Genomic DNA, 23,824 nt, shown 5'->3' with positions numbered 1-23,824 from the left:
CAGTATTTTACTTTTATGTTTTAATAATGAAGTTCTGCCGATAATGCGTTTAAAAGCTCATTATCTAACACGGTGTATCTAAAAAGGTGTAACTATTTCTGAAATGTTCCTCAAAGCACTTTCTGGGGTCTGAGTAAGCTTTCCAGGAAAACAGATGTGTTTTCCCTTGTGTTTTCTGAGCACAAGATTTTAATACCTAGCTTTTTAGTGGAAGGTCTGCTGCATTTATGAGCTGTCTGGATAGAAAGCCGGGTGCTCTATGCATAAGGATCCTCTGTTCAAGAAGGCCAAGGCAGCAGGAAGCCTCTCATACCCCACCATCTGGCCAGCCTCTCTGAATCATGGTCAGCCATCCAGAAGCAGAAGATTCAGGATCACTAGAGACTATTTTCAGATGAATGAGAACTCAAGCCTGAGCAATTAGAAATAGGTCAATGACTTTTTAAAGCAACTTTCTTAAAAGACGATGCTTTTCTTTGCAAAATTCTTTTCTCATCACTGGTCTTTCTTTAAATAGAATATGGTAACTGCCTATAAATCCTTTTTCTTGTTTTTAGAAGTCTTCTGTTACAGAACTCATAAGTATTTTTGGAGGTTACTTGTATTTCTCTAGCCTTGAATTCTTAAGAGAAAATCTGACTTTAGAAATATAAATGAGAGGCTTCAACATCTGAGCTAAAATAAAATGTCTGTATTCTCTAGAGTTAAAAAATGCTTTTTAGAAATTTTAATTTTTTCATTTGGCTCTTCATTATCTGTAATAACCAGAGGAAATCTTTCAAATGAAATCCTTTCCCTTGTTTTGTTTACTCTTCTTGACTTTCACAGCCGTATCTTCATCTGGATTCTTATTGGGCCGAAACTAATAAGGCATTTTCTGTGCATTATATCTCTGTGCTTCCTGACTGAGACCAGCAGAACCTATCTGTGAATTTCTGCTTCGGAACCAGCAGGGGGAGCTCACTCACACGGGAATCTGAATCCCTCTGCGCAGGGATGGTGGGAAAAACAACCCAACTTTCTTCAGTAAGACTGGCCCTTTTGCATTATGGATAAACCATCACATGATAAGCAACAGGTTACGGACAATGGTGCTGAGATAAAGAGAAGAGTTCTTGAGAGAATGTATTTAGAGACAGCCTGGCCTCAATGGCAAGGCCACTGTCCCCAAGCAGATGCACACTCTGCCTGTACCTGTTTTTCAAGGCTTGGCTTGCTAAGCTGTACAGTCTGAGGTCCAGCGAGTCTGGTCCCTGGAGTAGCTATCACAATGCTGGTGAGCTGGGCCATAGGGAACGTTTTGGCTATGGTTGCAGTCTGCCCATTGACGACACGGACGGGATGGATGGAATTCTGGGAGGTAGGGAGGGTCGTGGGGGTGAACTTGGTCAGCATGACAGGCCTCTGGATAAGTTGAGGAGCTGCAAGCATGGGAGGAGGTGCTGGGGCAATAGGAATGTTATTCTGGGCCACAGGCTTGGGTCGAACCTATGGGGAAAGAGAGAACAATTACTGTATTACTTCAAGAAATTTCATAAGCCTTGTAAGTCTAAAACATTGCCAGGTCTTTTATACTATATATGTGAAATGGTATTGAGTACCAATATTTATTAATATTCATTTTGGTGTTATTAGTCCTATACATATCAGGATATATAATCTTATAGAAGACTCATCAGCTCTTAACGGTGTCCAAACGCTACCCTACAACATGGTTCTTCTGGATCCAAACCTTAGCTCCTTCTCCCATACCATGCTGCTTCCTCAGGTTGAGATCAAATGCCTAATCCAGAGACTGGTCTCACCCAGAACTTGTGCCCAGTATGGTAATAACGCGGCCATCGATCTTAATTCACATTCTAAATTTCTTCATGTCCGTGAATTCACTTCAGCCCAGCTCCTAACTCCCTGTTCTCGGCCGCTCCCTCTCTAAGTCACATTTGTGGACTTCCTCTTCCTCTGCCCAATCCTAAACATTAAGTGTTTCTCAGAGTTTTGTTCTGGAACCTCTTTTTTTCCCCAATCTTCTCACTCTTCCTGGGGTTTTTCACCCATCCCATGGCTTCAATTACCATCTATGTACTGAAGACGTCCATCCACACTTGCATCTCAGGACCAGACATTTCCGAATATACTCAACTTCCTGTCATGTATCTCTACTTGGAAATCTCATAAGAAATTAAAAATCAGCATGTCTAGGGGTACCTGGCTGGCTCAGTCAGTGGAGCATGAGACTCTTGATCTCAGGGTTGTTAAGTCCTAGCCCCATCCATGTTGGGTGTAGAGATTACTTAAAAATAAAATCTTTCAAAACAACATCAACAACAAAATCAACATGTCTAAAACTCACCTGTTCGTTCCTCTAACCCTCTCTTCCTCCTATTACCATCACCTTGGTAAATGGCTTTCTTGCTAAATACACTTCAGAACCATTCTTGATGCTTCCTACTTCACCTCTACTTCCTAAATCCTTCTCAATTATGGCTACTTCCTAGGTCCTTACTGCCACTTATGTTTGGCTTACTGAAACGGTAACAAAAATTACAATGAAAAACACGAGGTCAGCCTTGCTTGGGTTCAAATCCTGGTTCCTCCCACTTACTAGCCAGGTAGCCTCAGTAACATACCTGATTTAAGCCAGCATTTTTCAAATTTTCTATACAGTGACCCTATGGGCAAAATCCTTTCCCCCAATGCATGAAATTTTGACCTTCAGTTAACGCTCCAGCTCTGTTCCCCTGGGAACCTGATTAAGGGTAAGAATGTCAACTATGTTACCAGGCAACATCGCTTACGGTAAAAATGATCCCTCACTGCTAAACTGAATCCGAACTGAATCTGAACAGGGAGCATTATAAATACTTGATGGGATGCTCTGCTTTGGGCTTCATGCAGTGGGGTGACTCTTGTAACCGGGCATGTCCACTGGGAGGACCCTGAAAGCCATGCCTACAGAGTTGTTACAAGACGCACTGGCTCTTGTGAAGCATAAGACTATTGTGCCAGGCTGGCTCTACCACGGTCTTCTTCAGGATCTCACGTCCCCGCATCTCAGCAATCACTAGACGGCTGCAGAGACTGCTATACGGGCTGAAGCAAAATGTCTTGACGCTGTCTTGCTGGTAAGCTCTGGTTTCTGTCTCACGTTGTTCCAAGTACACTGGTACCAAGTGTGGGCCTGGACAGTCTTGTGAGTCTGAGTATTTAGCTGAATTTAAGATGCCCCGGTGGTGTGGGGCACTTCGGTGGCTCAGTCAGTTGAGTGTCGGGCTCCTGATTTCTCCTCAGGCCACGATTTTGCAGTCGGTGGGTTTGAGCCCCGCGTCGGGCTCCGCGCTGACAACGTAGAGCCTGCTTGGGATTCTCTGCCTCCCTCTCTCCGCCCCTCCCCCGCGTGCGCATGCTCTCTCTCTCAAAATAAATAAACTTTAAAGAAAAAAAGAAGAGCCGGTGGTGGCTGCTGCCGACACACAGTAGGGAATACATTTCATACTGTAACCAGCACACACACATAGACATATGTCTGTATCTCTACAAAACAAAAACTTCACGAAACATTACATGTGTGCTAGGTACTCTACCATTTCACATTCTGTTTTGCTGATGTTATTTAAAAACTCTGGTTACAATACATTATACTGATTTCACACAGCCTACTAATGGGTCATGACCCACCGTCTGGAAAACATGGGCTAAGCCCTACGTTCCTTGTCTAAAAAAAAGTAATACCTAACTTTCAAAAGGCTATTGTGAAGATTAAAATAGATAACCCATAAAAAGTGCCCAACACAGTAGGTGGCACATAGCGGGAGTCTCTAAACATTAGCTGCTGTTATTGTTGATGATGTCCTAACTATACCTCCTGCCCACAGTCTTGATCATCTTCAATCCATTCTCCACACAGTGGCAAGAGGGAATTTTCTAAAACAAAGATCTGATCATTTCAAGCATTTGTTTAAAAATGCTTTCATGGATCCCCATTGCTCCTGGGTTTGTCCCAGGGCCTTTTGCCCAAACTCCTACACAGCCTAGAAGGCCACAAGATCTGGCACAATGGACCTCTCCAGCTTCACCTCTTGCCTTAGCCTGAGTCAGCCACATGGCCCACTATGCCTAGCCACACCAAATCTCCTTTGGTTCCTTAAGCTTACATGTATCTCTCCATCCTGGATTTGCATATATGCTCTACCCTCTGCCTGGGACATTTTTGTTCTTCCCCCCAAGTTTGGACAGGCTAACTTTACTAGGATTTTAAGTCTCAGACTGAATGCCAACTCTTCCATGAAACTTTCTATAAAACTTAAGAATGAGTTGGGTGTCCCTCCCACATGTGGTCAGACTAAACTGTACTTCCCATAATGGACACTGTAATTGTCTGAACACATGTCTGAAGCTCTCTGAGGACAGAGAACAGTCTATCTTGAAAACTGGCATATCCACAGTGCTTAGTGCCTTTTTTGATATGCAAGGTATTTATTAAGGATCTACCTGATAAATGACTGAAATCACCTTCTCTCACATTAGCAATGCCCATCCCTACCACACAGGCAATTCAGAAATCACTTATGGCCACTGAACACAAATTTCTTTTCTCTTCTCTCTTTGCCTGCCACATGGGGCCTCAGATGGGAACTCCTAGCCTTTCTACCTGGCAAGTCAAGTCCCCTCAAAACCCAGACTGGGGCAATCCTGACACTCTGTAATGAGAATGGTGAGTTCAGTCCGATTATCAGGAGAATATGGGCAAGCAGAGCTGCTTGAGCCCAGGTAGAAAGTTCCCTGTGTAGACCCCTAGTCTAAACCTCTATAGGCAAGGCTTTGTGTTTAAGTATGATGCTTAATGCCATCACCTATCACAGTAAAACTAAATGGTTTCTACGAGTTAGTTTGGCTATTGTTTCCTTCCCTACTCTCTTTGGCATCTAGGGAAAAAAAAAGTAGTAATTATATTCCTTCCCCACTGGTAGGCAGGTTTGGTTAAATTTCCAGTAAGTTAACATTGTAAGGTTTATAGTGGTGCTATCTTAAATTTTCCTTTTCTTCTCATCCCTCTGCTACTGCCTTTGGTCATTGCCTAGAAACCCTGGTGATAAAATACGCCTCTTCATGGTACAGAAATCAGCAGGTAGAATCTTCAGCCAAGTCAGATCTGAACACAGCTGAGCTGATAAGCACACTTCAGGCTGCTTAGAAAGGGCCCATGAGGACTTTTGTCTCGGCTAACCCGTCACTGGGCTTAGTCACTAATTTACTCACCTGTGGAAGAAAGTTTGGACGTGGAGTGAGTCGAGGAGGGGGGATAAACTGTGGTACTTTGATGGGCTGAGGAGGTGTTGCCTGAACCTGCTAAAAAATGGGAAACATAAATAAACCAGAGGACAATAATTGTTCAATAACAAAGCTTAGGCGTTCTTCAAGTAATTTTAGCATCGCTATTATCTGGGTCAGATGATCCTTTCTAAAAGTTTTCATTGTAGAATTACCCATCTGAATTGACTCTGCCTCGAGAAAACTGTCTTACTCTCTCACCTGCACGCTCCAGCCTACAAAATGAACCAACCGCATTTCATTTTCCTTACCTGCCTCATGTAAAACACAGCAGGCTCAGCAATCTTAGACAATTTCCTTTGACATTCAAGAACTCTTGCATGTACGTATTATAAAAATCAAGACTGGATCCAAAGTAAAATCAAACTTGCTGCCTGGCCAAATGGGCTTCTTCCTAATAGAAGAGCTTTCTCTAGCGGTGAATAGCTTTGTTCCTGTAGAGAACTCTCTAACTCTCAGCATTTGGCTGAGATAGCTGGTTGCTTCTCTCAAGATTCCTGGTAAGTGCTGAAGCGTCACTTCACTGCTATCTAGTTTCACTCGTCACTGGTCATCATTCAAAAACCACCAAGAGCTCTTAGCTGGCATTTTAAGAAAGGACTTTTCCAAACCACAATTTGGTTCTATTTCCCCCAAGCTTCAGAGAGCATCAGTTTCTAAATGGTTTTACCCTAGACTCTCATCAACAATTTTGGTTCAAGTACTTCTTCTTCAAGGGATCTTTTTCCTGATGGACCTTGGACACGGACATTGTTAATTTTTGGATTTCTCGAATATTTGTAGAGCACCTCAGCTTGCTCTGGGACTTCCTGGGTGCAGCCCATTTCAACTAAACTAAATTTGAGCTAAAGGAATTCAGCAGGGAGTTTTCCCCAAATCGGTAATATAGAACCAGAGAGTGTAAGCATTCGAGTATCACAGGAAGGTTTGCGAACAGGATGGAGAGAGATACATGAAACAGTGTGCATGCTGCTATGAAGGACGTTCCCCCACAAGCCAGGTCATAACTTTGACCTCAGGTAACGCACTGCATGCGTTTTGGTCCTTGGTGTCGAGGACACTTCTACAGCTGTTTGAGCATCCGGCAGGAATGCCATACTCCCTTGTCAGCCCCAAAGGCAAAACTTGGTATGGTTGAATGACAGAGACTAAAAAAATCCAGCAGGGGCATAAAATGGATATACTCTACAAATGCATATCCTGAACCCTCTCATGTGGGCACACATGAGTAGCAGCTGCTGGCTTACCAGAGTGACTGTGTTTTTTGCCACAATTTGGACAGCCTCTGCCCCAGGCCCAGTGACCTTACTAGACGTCTGGAGGTTGACCGGTGTGGTCTGCACATCAGTGCTGAGCACAGCCTTCTGACTGTTGATGGCGGTCACCATAGCAATGGTAGGTCTCTGGCCCACAACAGAGGCAGGCATGGTCGCAGTTGCTGCTTTCAAGACGAGAGGTAGTGTCTTTGTGGTAATCATAGAAGCTGTAGTTACAGTCTTCTAGGAGACATGGAGAACAGATATTAGGACACTGAAGTGTGACCCCGCTAAACAATATGCTGCTAATCCCCAGAAGAAAACAATGCAACGATTCTCATGATCAAGTTTCTCACTAGAACATTTCTTATGGGTACGCACAGCACACTTCTTACTATAGGGAAGGATAATCTCTAGTTTGTGCCAGGGTTTTCAAAGTTAGCTTCCAGTTCATAGTAATAACTACAGACAGATATGGGCACAGGACTTTCAACAATGAATGGGGTGGGTTTACAGATAAAGAATATGAGTATACCTATTTAGTCTGGTTTTTTATTCTTTTCTTGCTCTCAATTAATTTAAACTCTGTAGAAGTTGCAAATCAATGAGGTACACACCATCACTATCTTTAATTGCTACAACCTCATCAATATGAAGAAAGCCATCATATAATTCTGGTTATCTGCCTCCTGTGACACAAAAGCTGGGATGAAAGGACAGTGTCTTTTCATTCGAGTGTCACCCTAGAGAGGAGGAAGGGAAACTCGCGTGAGGATTTGCACCATTGTTGCCTCAGAGGCAGTAAATCCCAACCTCTAGATAGTAAAACCTATTGACCGACTAGTTTTGTAAACACCGGCTCTCGATATCAAAGGGATGTGAGTCACTAACTACCATTTCTTCTCCGGAGGACTGCTGCAGAAGCGATCAAAGATCCAGTGAGATATGACAAGGTGGAAACAAACACCTGCGCTTCAAAAAGGCTTATAGATCAGAGGATGAACAGAGGTGGCGGGGCTGAATGATGCTCCCCGAAGTGCCACTGTGGCTCTGTAGCCGCAGTTTCCAGACTTCTGACTAGAGAAATTAAAGGGGCCAGCTATGAAACAAGAAAACGCTAACAACCTTGCTACGTGGCATACACGCCTCTCTCGTGCCGCTGCTCACTCCGGATCCAAACGTTTCAGGGACGTGAAAGTTTATCTGGTTCAATATGCTCGTTCTGATTTTGACACGACTCCACCTTTTTCTTCTTATTCTACACTTGCACTGTCCAATTTGGTAGCTACCGGCCACACATGGCTATTTAAATTCAAATTAAAACAGAATAAAATTAAAACATCAGTTCCTCAGTCACACTGTCTGCATTTCAAGTGTTCAAGAGCCACTTGTGGTTAGTGGCTACCAGAGTGGACAGTGAAGATTTCTAACACCGCGGAAAGTTCTACTGGACAGCACTGCTCCAGACCAGTGAAAAGGACCCCGCTGTCCCCTTTGCATCTGGACAAATCCCCTTGTGCATTTCTATTTCAGTGACTGTGTCAGAACTTGTGTATTAAGTTGTTTTTTTCTAGGTAATGATTTCTATGTTCTGCCATAAACACACACGTACGTGATCTTTTAACCTCTTTATTTTCTTTCAATGAAAACAATTAATGACCTCGCCTCATCTAACCCATCGTAGCCTATGAGCAATCCTTATTAATGCTTGTAATTAAAATCACCCAAATCTTTGTTTCCTCTTCTCTAGTCAACAACACAGGCGCATCTCATTGTCCTTGCCACCGCCTCCTCAAAGGTGAAATGGGAGTAAGAGGGGAATGCTGATATTTATCCTGGGAAGTAGTGGCTCATCTGCTATCTATCCAGGATAAAAACCAAACCAAAGCTAAATGCTACATGTCATTAGAAATATCACGGGAGGAGGGGCGCCTGGGTGGCGCAGTCGGTTGAGCGTCCGACTTCAGCCGGGTCACGATCTCGCGGTCCGTGAGTTCGAGCCCCGCGTCAGGCTCTGGGCTGATGGTTCAGAGCCTGGAGCCTGTTTCCGATTCTGTGTCTCCCTCTCTCTCTGCCCCTTCCCCGTCTCTCTCTGTCCCAAAAATAAATAAACGTTGAAAAAAAAAAAATTAAAAAAAAAAAAAAAAGAAATATCATGGGAGGGGTGCCTGGGTGGCTCAGTTGGTTGGGTGTCAGATTTCAGCTCAGGTCATGATCTCGCGGTTCGTGAGTTCAAGCCCCGCATCAGGCTCTGTGCCAACAGCTCACAGCCTGGAGCCTGCTTTGGATTCCGTGTCTCCCTTTCTCTCTGCCCCTCCTCTGCTCATTCTCTGTCTCTCCCTCTCTCTCAAAAATAAATAAACATTAAAATATTTTTTTTAAAAAAGAAGTATTACGGGAGTGTAGCAGGAAGGACCGACTTTACATTGCCAGCTATTTATAATAAGTGTTTTTATTTTTTATTTTATTTTTTTATTAAAAATTTTTTTTAAACGTTTATTTATTTTTGAGACAGAGAGAGACAGAGCATAACCTGGTGTGATATCAACCCTATCTTTCAGTTTAAGACATTAAAACACAAAGAACTTTTCAAGCGGTAAGCAAGTCACACAGATGGCATTCCATCTTGTTCCCAGCACAGGTTATGGAAGTAAAAGCTCTAATCAGCAGAACTCACTGACATGGGTTTTAAAAAAATGGTGGTGCATACTGTCGCTGCTTTGAAAGAGGTCATGTAATTTTGTTTGAGGCGTCCTTGGTTCACATAAATTATCACCAATATTTTGAATAATCCTAAAGTGATTATGCTAAAAAACGGAGTAAAACCTCAAACTCACCTGAATTATAATACTTACCATTAACCGCAACACTTAAAAAACCCTGAAAGCTAACAAATTTGTTCGCATCTTAGGTTAGCATTTTATTCTAGTTTATATTTATTTGTAGCCAATTTCACAACATGTATTCTAGCATCTACATAATCCTCTGTATACACAGGCACAAGACCTGGTGCTATATTCACCAATGAAAACTTTCTGAAAAATGTATTTATGGGGCGCGCCTAGATGGCTCAGTCGGTTAAACGTCTTACTCTTGATTTCAGCTCAGGTCTTGATCTCACAGCCCCTGAGTTCGAGCCCCACATCGGGCTCTACGCTGGCAGTGCAAGGCCTGCTTGGGATTCTCTCTCTCCCTCCACCCCTCTGTCTCTCTCTCTCAAAATAAATAAATAAACTTAAAAAAAATAAAAATATATTCACTAACTAGTTATTGACACCAGGTATTAACACAGGTATTGCTTAAATCTCTACCCCTGTTCTGGTGCTTACTGTATTCTAAGTACCTGGAAATATAAACACCACTCTTGGGAGTGTTAGAGTTTAGATGACAAAGAGAATCCGGAATTTTGAAATCCAAACCTAACGAAAACCTCTGACCTTTTTGGCAACAAGAAGAGAAGTCACAGAGAGGAAAGGTGTCCAACAACAAATAAAATTATTTTTCTGGAAGCTGTGGTTAGTGTCTGGCTGGCTGATGCCACCCAATTGTGATCAGCTTCAAGATAAGATAGCAGTTTCCACATGGTTTCATGAAGAGGTTACTTTTGACAAAACCCAAAGTGCACCAACTAGAAGTTAATGCCGAAATACAGGCCAAGAAGCACTAGAAGCAAAATCCTTTTTATTTATTTATTTTTTACCAAGTTATTATTGTTGTTTACCTGCAGAACATGAGGTTCTGACTTAAAACAGACAGGCTCTAATGAACAAATGAGAAGTTAGAGGGATTATTACTATGGGCTCTAATGAACTTCCATACCTATTTTAGACTCTTTTCGTTTAATTCTGAGTGGAAGGTAACTGTTTCACACTCAGACGACTGCAAATAGAACCACCCCAACCCCCTTTTTGTCCCTAAGGGTTTATTTTCTATTTGGTTTTTTTAACTGCATGCTTCTTTCCATTTGTATTACATCGTTAAAAATGACAGGGTTGTGAGAATAGAAGTTGAAGGGTATACCTGCATTCAACTCTTCCTATTTTTTTCTATTTTCCTTCTTTTCTTTTTTTTCTATAGATTGAAAAAATGTCAAAATCTACATACAAGGATGAGCTTGAGTTAACTGAGTAAAGGGAGCTGGTCCCCCCACTCCCCATGCCTTGGTCCACGCTAGAATAAAAAACTTTCTCTTCCTAGCATCTCCTCTTTGTCTGCCTTAATTGCTACTTAATAGCCATTCCTTTCTGAACCTAGATATTTAGTATAGGACGTATGCAACCTCCCATTCATTTGTCCTCGAGTTCACGAACCTTTTTTTTTTTTTTTTTTTTTAGTTTTTTTTTTTCAACGTTTATTTATTTTTGGGACAGAGAGAGACAGAGCATGAACGGGGGAGGGGCAGAGAGAGAGGGAGACACAGAATCGGAAACAGGCTCCAGGCTCTGAGCCATCAGCCCAGAGCCCGACGCGGGGCTCGAACCCACGGACCGCGAGATCGTGACCTGGCTGAAGTCGGACGCTTAACCGGCTGCGCCACCCAGGCGCCCCAGAGGCACGAACCGTTAATGACTCCCTATGACTGCCCCAAACCCCAAAGGTTCTGTCCGCATTGGAGGGCTTCTACAAGCTAGCCTCTTTCTCCCTTTCTCTCCCAGAGTCCATGCTGCAGCACATCAGCCTCCTTGATGTTCTTCGGGCACGCATTTACTGTTGTGACTCCATGCTTTTGTCCGCACTGTCCTCTACATCTGTGATGCTCTCCCCCCTCTGCCCCCTCACTGAAATTGCATTCATCTGTCCACATCGTGCTCAAATGCCACCTCATTTATGAAGCATCTCTGATCCGTCTAGTTAAAATTACTCTGTCCTGTGGTCTTTTCACAGATCCTCACTGGTACTTTCATTGTATTCTTCGTTGTTAGTGGTTTACAGTTTCCTCTCCTCTAAACTTTCAAAATTCTCGAAGACAGAGATTCTGTCTTATTTGTGAATCTACCTTCCACATTGCCTAGTACGGTGTTTGCATATAATAGAGACCCAGTAAATATTTACAGAATGAATGAAAATGATGGTAATAGACTAGATTCTAGGCAGGGACCAGGACCACCAGAATCTAGCACACCGAGAGCATCCAACAAATATTGACGGTTTACTGTAAAGACAGAAACCAAAAACTTGAGGGTCTTTTGGCTTTTAACATTAAAGGTCTGCATTTCACAAAACAATAATATAAAACAAGCTTAGCTAAATCTATTAAATATATCAGGTCCCCTGGCCCCCTTACCGTCACTCACCATCCCAAAGCAGCACAGAACTGAGATTACTAGGGAAGGGAACAGCTATCGGAAGTATTCCATAAGTATTTCCTCTGATTTGTAGGACAGGGAGTGTTACTTGAACAGAAAGTTCCCGGGTTAAGAGAGAAAACTCCCACATACTAGGAAACAATGAATTCTACCACACTCCTTCCATGTAAACACTTTCTGATCAAACTGTATTTTTCCAAGAGAACAAACTAATCAACTCCAACAAAAGTAATCTGATAAGCAGTCCTTCGGAAGAAATACAAATCCTGGCCAGGGGGTTTTAAAAGTGGGTCTGGATGCCTCGTTTTCAAATAGCCTTGAAGTGGAGATGATGGTAAAATTTATACTCTAGCTATCTGATTTACAAAGGAATTACTCTTTTTCTTACTTTGGCATTTTCTATAACATTGGCATTTCTTTTTTTGGTATTATAGGGCAGTACAGAAGAGCAATGGATGGACAGACTTTTTCACCGGAACATCTGGGTTCAAATCTTGGCTCTACCACATACACCACCTCTATGACTTTCGGTAATTAATCTCTCTATGCCTTGGTTTTCTTTTCTCAAAAATATAATAATAATAATAATAATAATAATAATAATAATAATAATAGCCTTTTTAGGGTTCAGGTAAGGACTGTGTATGTTATTTACGTAAAGCACTCAGGAGAGTGGCAGTAAATAGCAACCTCCACTAAATGTTACTTCTCTTTAATAATCTTTAGTATTTTTAGAAGTAATGTACTCTTCACTTGCAAAATGTTACAGATGAACCAGCCCAATGTCCGTACACAGTGAATAACCGGGTAAACTATAATCTTTTTCTCCACATATAAAGATATAGTGAAGACTTGATACTGGTGGGTGAGAGGTACTCATGCTTAGGCTTCAGAACATCCCAATGTCCTCGAAATCATGTGCAAAAATGAGTGTATTAGGTGTGAATGTGTATCATTCTGGAGAGAGGACCCACAGCTTTCAACGAAGTCTTAAAGGGGTCATGACCCCTACGAAGCAGGAGCCACTGCTCGACCGTCCCACTTTAAAAGGTAAGCCCACATTACACGTAGGTGTGTGGAGATCAAGCCTGAGTAGTGTTCTTAACCGAACCTTGTTCGCAAATAGGTCCCTTTTGTGTATCTCGATTGCCTTTCTATCCTTATAGTCTAGTTTAAATGGCCTTTTCAGTACAAACATCTGCAGGGCTGTACCAAGTTAGAATGTGAGTAAGCCTCCAGTTCTTAGTTCTAGTTTAGACCTACAGCATCCATTTCAGATTTCCTTCAGATTCATATGCTCATTTTGTTTCTCTGAATAATGGAAATGTATCACCCTTCTTCTGAATGTCTTTCTACCTGATTCCAAAGGCGCCGCTCCTGGAATTCCCACATCTCACTGCTAAGAATTCCAGAAAAACCATTCTAGAAGAGGCAGAGTCACACGGACTTTTAGAACAAGTGCAAAAAAAAAAAAAAAAAAATACTTCCAGAAATTCAAAGTAAGACCGTAGTTCTGTTCTAATTCAGAGAAGTGGTTTTCCTCTGCCACTGACTACGCTCCCCCTCTTCTTTAGGCAGGTGGGCAATCAGGTGACTCCTGCGCCTTAGTAACACCATTCCCTTCCGCCAATGAATTTCAAGTGATTTTGGCCCCGGTTCATAGTATAAAAAAAAGTAACCAAAGCAACTTCTGTCTAGTCCTAGTGGGGCTCAGTGTTGTCTTACACAGACCCCAGCTCTACATGACCAAGAGGAGATGAGCCCACCACAGGAAGCCCGCGGTACCCCACCCACACTTTTACCTGTGAAGCGGTCAGGTTGGGAGAGGGTGCAGCTGACTGGGCGTGGTGGTGGTGGTACTGCTGTTGTTGCTGTAGCTGCTGCAGTGGTTGCTGCTGTGCTGTTTGTAGTTTGTTTTCCGATTGTGGCAATGGCTGTATTTGGAACTTGTCTGGTTGTTCTTGCTTTACTATCAGGTTCTTCCGTAGCTGTTCAACTACTCTTTTCTACCCAACGAAGACAAAAAGAAACAATATCTATCAGGATACTGTCTTGTCAGCCCTAAAAACGTGCAGCAACTATACGCCTCTGACGTCTTTCTGTAACCAGCTTAATCTAGAACTTGTTACATCTAAAATTTACAGAGTCGACATACGAGGAACTGATGGCATGAGAAACAGTTTACGTATGGAGGGAAACTGAGCCACACGGATGAGAAGGAAAGATAATGGAGATCACAGAGCAGAGCTCGGATTCCTTGACTGTTATTACCTTGGCATGCTAGTCTGGAAAGGCAATACAGCACAGCACTGAAGACATGACTCTGGAGATACAAATTTGCTTTTGCAAGTTTTGCTACTTACCAGTTCTATGTTCGTCAAGTTACTTAACCTATCTGTGTCTCAATTTCCTGTTCCGTAAAATGTGGTGATAAACAATATCCGTAGGGTTCTTATGAGTACCAAACAAGCTGCTGGGTGTAAAGTACTCACAACTGTGACTGGTACATTTTTGGTCATTTTACTTTTTATATCTGATAAAACAGACACCGGCCATACTCATTTCCGTTATTCAAACAGACATCAAGTTTCTATCTCAGTTTCAAACATTAAGCAGACTTTTAAACAGAGAAAACTTGATCCCGGAAATATGCAACACGAACAACAGTCATTCTAAATTACTTAAATGTGTAACGCGTGAGCAGCACCTCTTTGCTGGGATAGGATCTGTGAAAACACATGTTTGTTTAGGCAGAGGAGCAATTTACTTACATGGGATGAAAAACTTAAACCTAAGGTTTTTTTGAATTTTCTAGACCCTGTTCCAACCCCAGAAAAATGCGTATTTGGATACTTTCATTACTCTAATATATTTCAACAGAACGTAGGCTCCATGAAGCAAGGGCATTTTGTTCACAACTATACTCTGGGCTAGGATTATGCGGCTAAGTAAATGTCTCTTCACAGGATGTATAAAGTGACGGGACCAGAGACCAGCAAATGACTCCGAGAACATGTAATATAAAACCAAAACCAAAACCAAAACACAACCATTTGGGGCCAGACTTGGACTGCTTCTCTTGCCCTAATGGCTGGAAGGAGGTATAAACAGCACTCCTCACATGGTCAAGTGAGCTCACCAGCTGAGATTTGCTATTTCTGATCAAAGAGACTGCCATTTTCTAATACAGATTATGAATGGAGAAAAATAAGCAAGTGAAGATCTTTAAATAAAGGATTAAGTAAAACCATATGGCCAGGTTGATTTTCAAATTCCTGCTTATGATTCTAACCAATTTCACTGCACATATTCTCCCAAGAATTCAAACTTGTAAGGTTATTTGCTTAACATATTTGAATATTAAAATATTTACAAAATGGATTTTTAAAAACTTTAGGTCAGTACAAAATACATCCTTTTTTTTTAATGTTTATTTATTATTGAGAGAGCGAAAGAGCACGTGCGTGCGTGCTTGGCCGCACACACAAACAGGGGAGAGGCAGAAAGAGAGGCAGACAGAGGATCCTAAGCAGGCTCTGTGTTGTGCTGTCAGCAGAGAGTCTGATGTGGGCTTCAAGCTCATGAGCTGGGAGATCATGACCCAAGCTGAACTTGGACACTCGACTGACGGAGACACCCAGGAACCCCAGTACAAAATACATCCTTGAGAGACTTTTTTTTTTTTATACTTTTATCACACTTTTTAGACAATGAAAATATCATATAAAGGTCACTTTTGGTAGGGGAAGTCTAAACTTTATACTCTGCTGTCACTGCCTCTTTGAGTAGTTAAATATTACAAAGGAAAAAAAAAAGGATGCAGAGTCCAAAGTCTTTGCAGGAGCCGTCTGCAGAATAATAGAAATGCAAATTAATAAAAATATCAAATTCTTATAAAAAATTAACTTTCAAGTCTTCAAAATCCTATTTCTCCAGTATAAAAGACAGAGTAATTGAACGGATACAGTTTAGAAGGAAAAGTGGTAGGGATGGTGCTACAGATAATTTTGAGTATCACGTGTAGATCTGCGGTGACTGCCAGAACAGTAAGACACGTAACAATTAAATAATTATTTACAGTTGCTTTCAGTTCCCCTCCCTAACATATAACCAGCATTAAAGAAACACAGTAACAAATAAGCTGAATTGGTAGCAGAACCTCTACAAAACAAGGAAAGGAAAGGAAAGGAAAAGAAAGGAAAGGAAAGGAAGAAAAAAAGAGAAGAAAAAGAAAAAGAAAAAATAGCTTAATTCAGGGGAAGGAGAGAAACCATGAGGAAGTAATATAATACAAATGTGACACCTGCCAAAAAATAAACTTTGAACAGAAACAGCACAGGAAACGAAGTAATTACTATACCAGGCACAAAAGGAAAGGGTATTTTTTCCTCTACGGCCACCCTTGGGAAACACAGTGCACCCTCCTACTTACTGCCTAACTGGGGTAAACCAGAAGCAAGAGACAAAGCCCGGAACCCACTCCCAGTGTTGTGTACAACAGAAGGGAACAGTAGGGAAAGAACGAGAAAGGGATGCAGGCTAGAGTACTAGGCAGCCATATGGCTAGAACAAGGTGACGACCAATCAGAACCAGAATCACGAAAGTGGGAGTCAGTGAGTCACAGTACATTCACAACTGTTCCTCCCCCAGGGCTTGAAACAAAGCCTGTAGAACCAGTGGGGAGGCATAGGGATCAAAATACTTGCAAACTTAGATTAGCCGTGCAGATTGGACACAGGTCAGGTCGTACGAACTGGGCAAAATTTTCTTTGAAAGAAGATTCTGGTATATTTCAGAGTGCCACACAGAAAATGCATTGCTCCTGCACTCCTTGCTATGTTCACATTAGAGGAATACCAAGTGTGGAGTTGTGTATGCCTATGAAATTTTGTAAAAAAAATCAAGGTCTGAGGGAAGCACTGACGCCTTCTGTCACTTAAACATCTATCACCGCATTTTGAAAACCAACAATCTAAAGTTAGGTGAGCTCTAGCAGTGGAGGCATTCAGGTGTGCAGAAGCCCTGTATACTCTTTTAAGGACTAGCTAATAAAGGGAGAGTTGTTGTGCACTTTAGCTGGCTTCTCTAAGTTCCACAGTCCAGTCTTGTTCTAGAGCTTAGTCCTGCAGTGCTGGCAAACACACCAGTCACTTTAACTCCAGCAGGACCCTGACCTGGAGGAGTACTAGTTCTGGGTGGCAGTGAGAGCATACTGCTACCAAATTTCGTAAATTTTAGCTACATGCTGTACCAAACAAAGTTCTTAAGCATCCTCTCATCTCTACAGGAAAGGAGCCTATACTTTTATTATTATGTGTTTTTTTTTCAACGTTTATTTATTTTTGGGACAGAGAGAGACAGAGCATGAACGGGGGAGGGGCAGAGAGAGAGGGAGACACAGAATCGGAAACAGGCTCCAGGCTCTGAGCCATCAGCCCAGAGCCCGACGCGGGGCTCGAACCCACGGACCGCGAGATCGTGACCTGGCTGAAGTCGGACGCTTAACCGGCTGCGCCACCCAGGCGCCCCTATTATTATGTGTTTTAAACAAAGAAATCATGACTTCTGATTCGGCAAGGACTTCTGCTGGTCATTAGTGAAGGTTATACAAAATAAACAATTTGGTACTTTCAATGCTATTCACATATAAAGGAGACCTTGAAATGCAGCTAATTATCTTGGAACATTAACCTGAAGCTTTGAAAAAAGGCTAAGTGTCACAAACTGGCCATTTGTCACTGACTAGTAAGTTAATGAAAGTTAAAAAGAAAAGGGAGCAGGGAGAGAAGGCAATGAGGAAGGAAAAACTGCAAAGAATGAAGGCAGAAGGGAGGGAGAAAAGTCAGTAACTTATCATCTTCTTTCCTTAATATATTTTCTGTAACAATAGGCCCGTGGGCCCGGTGTCCAGAATGGCTAGGACCGCCCCCTCCAATCAATTCATCTGTCAAGAACTGCTCCATAAACCCAGCATGTAATTCCAAGCCTCAGATTCCCTTGACATTCTCATCACTAGGTTTTATCAAGGCTTGTTCAGGCAGAAGAGTTCACAGAGCCTGTAACACTTCAAGTCACAGTTTCTGAGACAGGTAGTCACGGTGATCAATATTGTGACATTCAGCGATACTATCAACGTGTTCCCACAACAGCAAGACGGATCCCAAAGAAAAATGCAGAAGTCTGTAGGTCCAACTCAACAGAAACTCGGGTTCGTGTTTCAGCTACATAAGTCAATCATTCCAAGTCCCATGGCACCAGTCAATACAGAAGGGAGATGGAGAGATGGCAGGACAGCCCCCACGCCTCCAATCAAGCCACCACTTTATTTCCATCAAATTGTCACACAAATTTTAGAAAGCTTCTCTCAAAAGGAACTCCAGGTGCAGGGCCCTGCCCTCCATAATTGCATGTCAGTGATCAGTCACTCAACTTGTCTGTGTTCCATTCTGCATTATCTGTTTTATATCAATTATGAGAGGGCCACACCCACTCAGACATCTTACGCGGTACTGCCTTAAAAATGCATCCATTGTCCCCTCCATGAATCAGTCATACAATATGAAAACAGAACCTCCACCCTTCATGCCAGAGACAGAAACTTTTCACAAATACAGAAAGTCAAGAACAAATCTTACCTATCTTCCTACCTAAAATGCAGTGAAAAAATTTTGCAGGTACCAATTGCTCAGGGAACAAGGGCTACTTAATTTTTGTGTATAGAAAAACTAACACGGAGAAACTTACATCTGTTGAAGTCAGAATTTACTTGGACACACACACACGTTTTCTACTGTCTGAAATTCAACCACTGCATTTATTAGTAACACCAATATACATCAACACTGAAGTCACAGGAAGCAGATTATGCTCTGAAGAATAGTGTATGTGTTACTGACATAAAATTAATGACAAAATCAAATCCAGGGTAAAAAGTGTGTTTAATAAAAGAAAATAGGAAAAAAAAACCCACCCAGAACTCTGAGTGAAGGGTCTACCTACCATTTTATGAACAAGAACACAAGGAAAGGACAATAAACTCCCTTTTCTAATGCACTAAGTGAAATTCAAGGAAAGAATATGCACTGAAGTTATTAGAGGGAATATTCAGGGGAGACATGTAGGACAGGATTTTGACAGAGGAGGAGGAGGAATATTGGCAGCAGCAGATATAAAAATATACTCAACTAAAAATAACTGCATTTTATTTGTTTTGTAAGGCACTAGAAAGTTTTCCCCAAACTCTCCGATACTCAGTTTCGGGGTTAAAATTAAACAGTTTCTAACCTATTAAAACACCTTTTAAAAAGGGATATGCCCTTTAAGCATACCACCTGTTTGACAGAAGCAGTAGCTACAACCATCTCATCTTATACACCGAACTGTTTACGCTGTCGACTAAAGAGGGTCTGCTTGGTCTTCGAGAGTTGCGAACACTGATACTCATTTTATAGTTCTGCAAAGTGTCACGGAACTAGGAGAGTACAATATACATGAATTAAGAAACAGCAGCTGTTGGAATTACCAGTTTTTTCAATAAAGTTCAAAATTCTCTACATGGATGCTTAACAGATGGTGGAGAGTACACATGTCTTGGTACTGATTAGACTTTGGCTTACTTTTTTAATTAAAAAAAATTCTTTGGGGTTTACTTTTCCTTCAAAACACACACACAGACATTTACATCAGTAGGTTTTTACGTCCTATCTCCAGAGGAGATTAGACCTTTTATTCATATCAATGGGATTTATATTCCATCTCCATAGGGGATTAGACCCTTTATTTGAGAGCCTGATTGAAATGCAGTTTACATTTTTCTTACTTAGTCCATTCATGCTCTAACAGATAAACTCCACCCCTTCTTATGCGTGACTATAAAAGACTAAGACTGCTGTAGTCAAACTTTGCCTAAATCGAGGGACCCTTCTAAGAACTTGGGAACTGCCTTTATTTGCACCAAATAAGAAAAAATGTAGCTGCTGTACTCTAGAGAGATGTGGCCCCCCGGAGCACTACGGTTCTCCAATATGTAACACACCCAGATGTGAGGGCAAAATAGTATAAACACAGAGACAGACTAAAAAGAGCCCTGCATGCTGGGAATGGTGGCGGTAAGATAGTTCTCTACAATAAAAGACGAAGGAAGCCAAAATCAGAACCCATTTGGTTTACATTTAAGTTCTCCATGTTTCTTGAAGCCTTAAGCTATACTGTCCTGCCTACTTCGGAAAAATACTGAGGATCAACCGAATTAATGGAAGGGAATGCTTTAGAAAACTATTGAGGGCAATGTGAAAATAAGGGATGCGTAACCAGTGAATAACAGAGTTTGTCTAGTATGAATTTTTAACTCAGAGCAACAGCTAACTAAATGTGACTTTCTCTTCCAATGTCAATTGTATTTCAATCACTTGATTTTTAACATCTAATCAAATATTTTTGTTAGTTTTTTAATGACAATCACCCAAAAAAGTACAGGATTAAGAAACAGAATGCTACTTGTCGCCTTTTTATCTCAAAAATCAAACACATTAGGGAATATTTCCCTGTATATACCCCTGTACAGAAATCTAGGTACCAGCCCAGATTTCTTATACCTCTACAGCAGTTCAGGGCCATATTCTGAATGCATAAAATAGATGTCCAATTTAAATGCAACCTGACCCAGCAAACACTCTAGATGCAGTAATGAGAATAGCAGAAAAACAAAACACATGAGAACCATTTATAATCTGCACAATTTCGCTGCTTTGCCAATATAAGAAAGAGCCTGAATCTATGTGTTTGTACCACAACGAGATATGACATGGAGGCTATTAATTTGCAAATTAGGCTCCAGTTTATCAAAATGCATGCCCCTCTGTACCTATGTGTTACAGATCTCCACACACCAGCAGACTGTCATTCATCATTCCCTGGCTCTCTCCCCCAACTTAGAAGGCAGCATTGCCTTGTTAGTGTCAGAGTTGTTCCACACACTGTAGAAATTCTCTTTGGTCTGTCCTGAAGCTGCTCTGGTTGGTTTTCCTCACAGGAGAATTATGATTGGAGGCTGCTGTGTAGTAGCTGTCCCTGACAAGTTGGATATGAAAATACAATTTAAGTACAGTAATGATCCTTACGTGGGCAGAGGGAAAAGGAGGAACAAAACCCCAAACCTCTACCATTTTATGGGACACTGCTCAGTTAAAAGATGGCTTTGCCTCTGTGCAAGCCCTGGGTACAACGAGAGAGGAATTCCTCTTTCCACAAAAACACAAGATAGAATAAGATGCTGGAAGAGGTAAATATAACAGATAACCAAATTCTACGCAGAATGCATGTACCAGGACACAAATCAATCACGGGTAAAGGCGGGGATCTTTTAACAATCCTTAATTCTGCAGGTTTTTTTTTTTTCTTAAAAGAGAGAAAAAGACAAAAGTATTATAACAATACACTATGTCAGGATACATCAAGTAGAAAATATTTTCTGAGGATATGTAATATTTTCCTTACATGCGATAAAAGGAAGTCCTACCAATCACTAAACACTGACATTTTGAATTGGGAAATCTCTTAACAAAAGTATATCCTGAACAACACTCTAGATGTTTAAAAACAACTGTTATCATCTGCCATGACAGCATTAAACACACGGGTTAAAAGAAAATTCCAAAGCTACTTACTGTCTCTGAATTTCACAAAGTAGTCGCTATTTCAGTAGTTTAACTTATCACTAAGTATTTGTTACAATCACGTGAAGAGAAAAACGAAGAGCGTTAACGAATTTGCTTTCTGACAAGACCCCACGCGAAACAACGCAGAGGAAGCAACGCCACGACCTACGGAGGCCGCCAAGATGAGAGACGGTAACTCCAAGGGACTGGATCTTCCAAGACTCGTGACAAAGGGGGAGTTGCCCTACTCTGGGTTTAGTCTGACTTTTCTGCATCAGGGACAGAAGAAACTTGAACTCCTCTTTCGGAATTTCCAAGCAGGTTTGCCTTTTTTTTGTTTTAACTTGTCAGTACTAGAAATTTTGCTAAAGAGAGCTAGAGATTCAGCAACATGGGAGAAAAGCATGAATAATCTCTGAATGAATAAAAAGCATTTGGTTAAAGAACTTAAGTATTTTATTAAATCCTAAGTGTGAAGAAAAACAGTTTTCACAGGCTATGAAAACCACTAAATCCAACTCTATACGAATATTTAGTTTTTACACACACACACTCTCTCTCTCTCCAAGGTTTAGAAAAGATGGAATGGCTGCAGTAAAAATGATTTGCTGCTCTTATCTTCTTTCAGCATGCTTCTTAGTACGAAAGGTGGAGCTCACCCTTCTTACCTCTACTGTTCTCCAGTTTCCACATCCAACAAAGTTACTGAGGTGCAGGGTCAGAAGACAGGAGAACATGTACTGAACATAAGATCAGTCCCTTGATTTTTAGAAAAACACACTTTAGTTTTTAGAGCAGTTTTAAATTCATAGTGAAATTGAGTAGAAAGTACAGATAATTCCCATATACACTCTGTACCCCCTCCCCCTTGCTATCAATATCCCCATCAGAACGGTACATTTGTTAAAACTGATAAACCTAAACTGACGCATCACTATCACCCCAAATCCATAGTTGATGCTAGGATTCACTCTTTAAATTTTTTTTTAACGTTTATTTATTTTTGAGACAGAGAGAGACAGAGCATGAATGGGGGAGGGTCAGAGAGAGAGGGAGACACAGAATCCGAAACAGGCTCCAGGCTCTGAGCTGTCAGCACAGAGCCTGATGCGGGGCTCGAACTCACGGACTGCGAGATCATGACCTGAGCCGAAGTCGGCCGCTTAACCGACTGAGCCACCCAGGCGCCCCGGATTCACTCTTAATGTACATTCATTCTATGGGTTTTGACCAATGTATAATGACATTTATCCACCATTATAGCAACCTATGGAATAGCTTCACTGCCTTAAAAAAACTCTCTGAGCTCGGTCTATTCATCCCTCCCTCCTGCTAACCCCTGGCAACCACTGATCATTTTACTGTCCCCATAATTTTGCCTTTTCCAGAATGCCATGTAGTTGAAATCATGTAGCAGGCAGCCTTTTCAGATTGGCTTCTTTCACTTACTAATATGCATCTACATTTTCTCCATGTCTTTTTGTGGCTTGATAGCTCATTCTTTTAAGCACTGAATAATATTCCATTGTCTGGATGTACCAGAGCAGTTTCTTGACTTTTAGATACAGTCTAATGTGGCACTGGCGAGTTCTATCATGGTTACAATAAAAGCAACAATCTTATCAGATAGATATTGCCTGCCAGGTAGGACACACTAAGGTTCTGAGCATCTATGTGACTAGTCCTAAGTCTCAAGCCAGGGCTAGAGTCAGACTTAATAAACACTTCTTGTTCCTCATATCTAGTTCCACACCCAACCCGCATGCCCCCTAATTATTTTACTTGTTTGTAAGGACTTGGAGCCCTCACATCTATATACTACCTGGTATAGCAAGCCACAAAAGCACCTCGTAAATATTTTGTGTACACACACACACACACACACACACACACACACACACACACACACACATTTACTTATTCTTAGGCTCAGCTTTTCCACTCAGTCTCCAACATCCTCTTCTGCTTAAAATTCTACGAATCTCTGAATGGCAAGAATACAATCTCTTGATCTATACTTTCTATAAGTGCCATACACAGAAAACTAATGCTCATAATGATGATCTTGACACACTACAAAGAAGCTAAATCATTAAAAAATGTTCCAATCTGGGATTGAAAACTCACAGGCAGGTAAATGTCTATGAACGAACCAGGCCAGCTATGAGATAATAAGGAGTGATAGGGACTAAGGTCAACTTGAGAGGGAGAGCCCTGTAAAGGCACTAATGTAAGAACTGCTTTTAATGCTGTTCAGGCAAACAAAGTATCTCTGCC

General features: G+C 41.5%; 1 protein-coding gene and 1 long non-coding RNA gene across 24 annotated transcripts in view; both read right to left on the bottom strand.

Moving 5' to 3' along the window:
* PHF21A (PHD finger protein 21A) overlaps positions 1-23,824 on the bottom strand; it is a 197,120-nt gene that overhangs the window by 39,976 nt on the left and 133,320 nt on the right. For 13 of the 23 annotated variants that reach the window (XM_086677576.1, XM_086677574.1, XM_086677577.1 and 10 more), the window contains 4 exons: positions 13,693-13,896; positions 6,576-6,827; positions 5,257-5,346; positions 1,195-1,488 (listed from right to left, as the gene is read on the bottom strand). In XM_086677576.1, the coding sequence (XP_086533702.1) occupies positions 1,195-1,488; positions 5,257-5,346; positions 6,576-6,827; positions 13,693-13,896 (840 nt within the window). Of the gene's footprint in view, positions 1-1,194; positions 1,489-5,256; positions 5,347-6,575; positions 6,828-13,692; positions 13,897-14,161; positions 14,242-23,824 lie in introns of those variants that run through there. The other 10 variants (XM_086677582.1, XM_086677593.1, XM_086677587.1 and 7 more) reach the window with 5 other exon arrangements.
* Positions 10,640-12,943, bottom strand: LOC147576519 (uncharacterized). The gene is made up of 2 exons (XR_015240853.1): positions 11,145-12,943; positions 10,640-10,894 (listed from the first exon to the last, which is right to left on the bottom strand). It is a non-coding gene; the product is annotated as an uncharacterized LOC147576519 (long non-coding RNA).

The sequence above is a fragment of the Puma concolor genome, chromosome D1 (genome assembly GCF_028749965.1).
Source record: "Puma concolor isolate L17-30 chromosome D1, mPumCon1.1.hap2, whole genome shotgun sequence".
In the NCBI taxonomy this organism is placed as follows: domain Eukaryota; kingdom Metazoa; phylum Chordata; class Mammalia; order Carnivora; family Felidae; genus Puma; species Puma concolor.
Note: the sequence above shows the minus strand (reverse complement) of the source record. Positions and strands in the feature narration are given on the sequence as shown.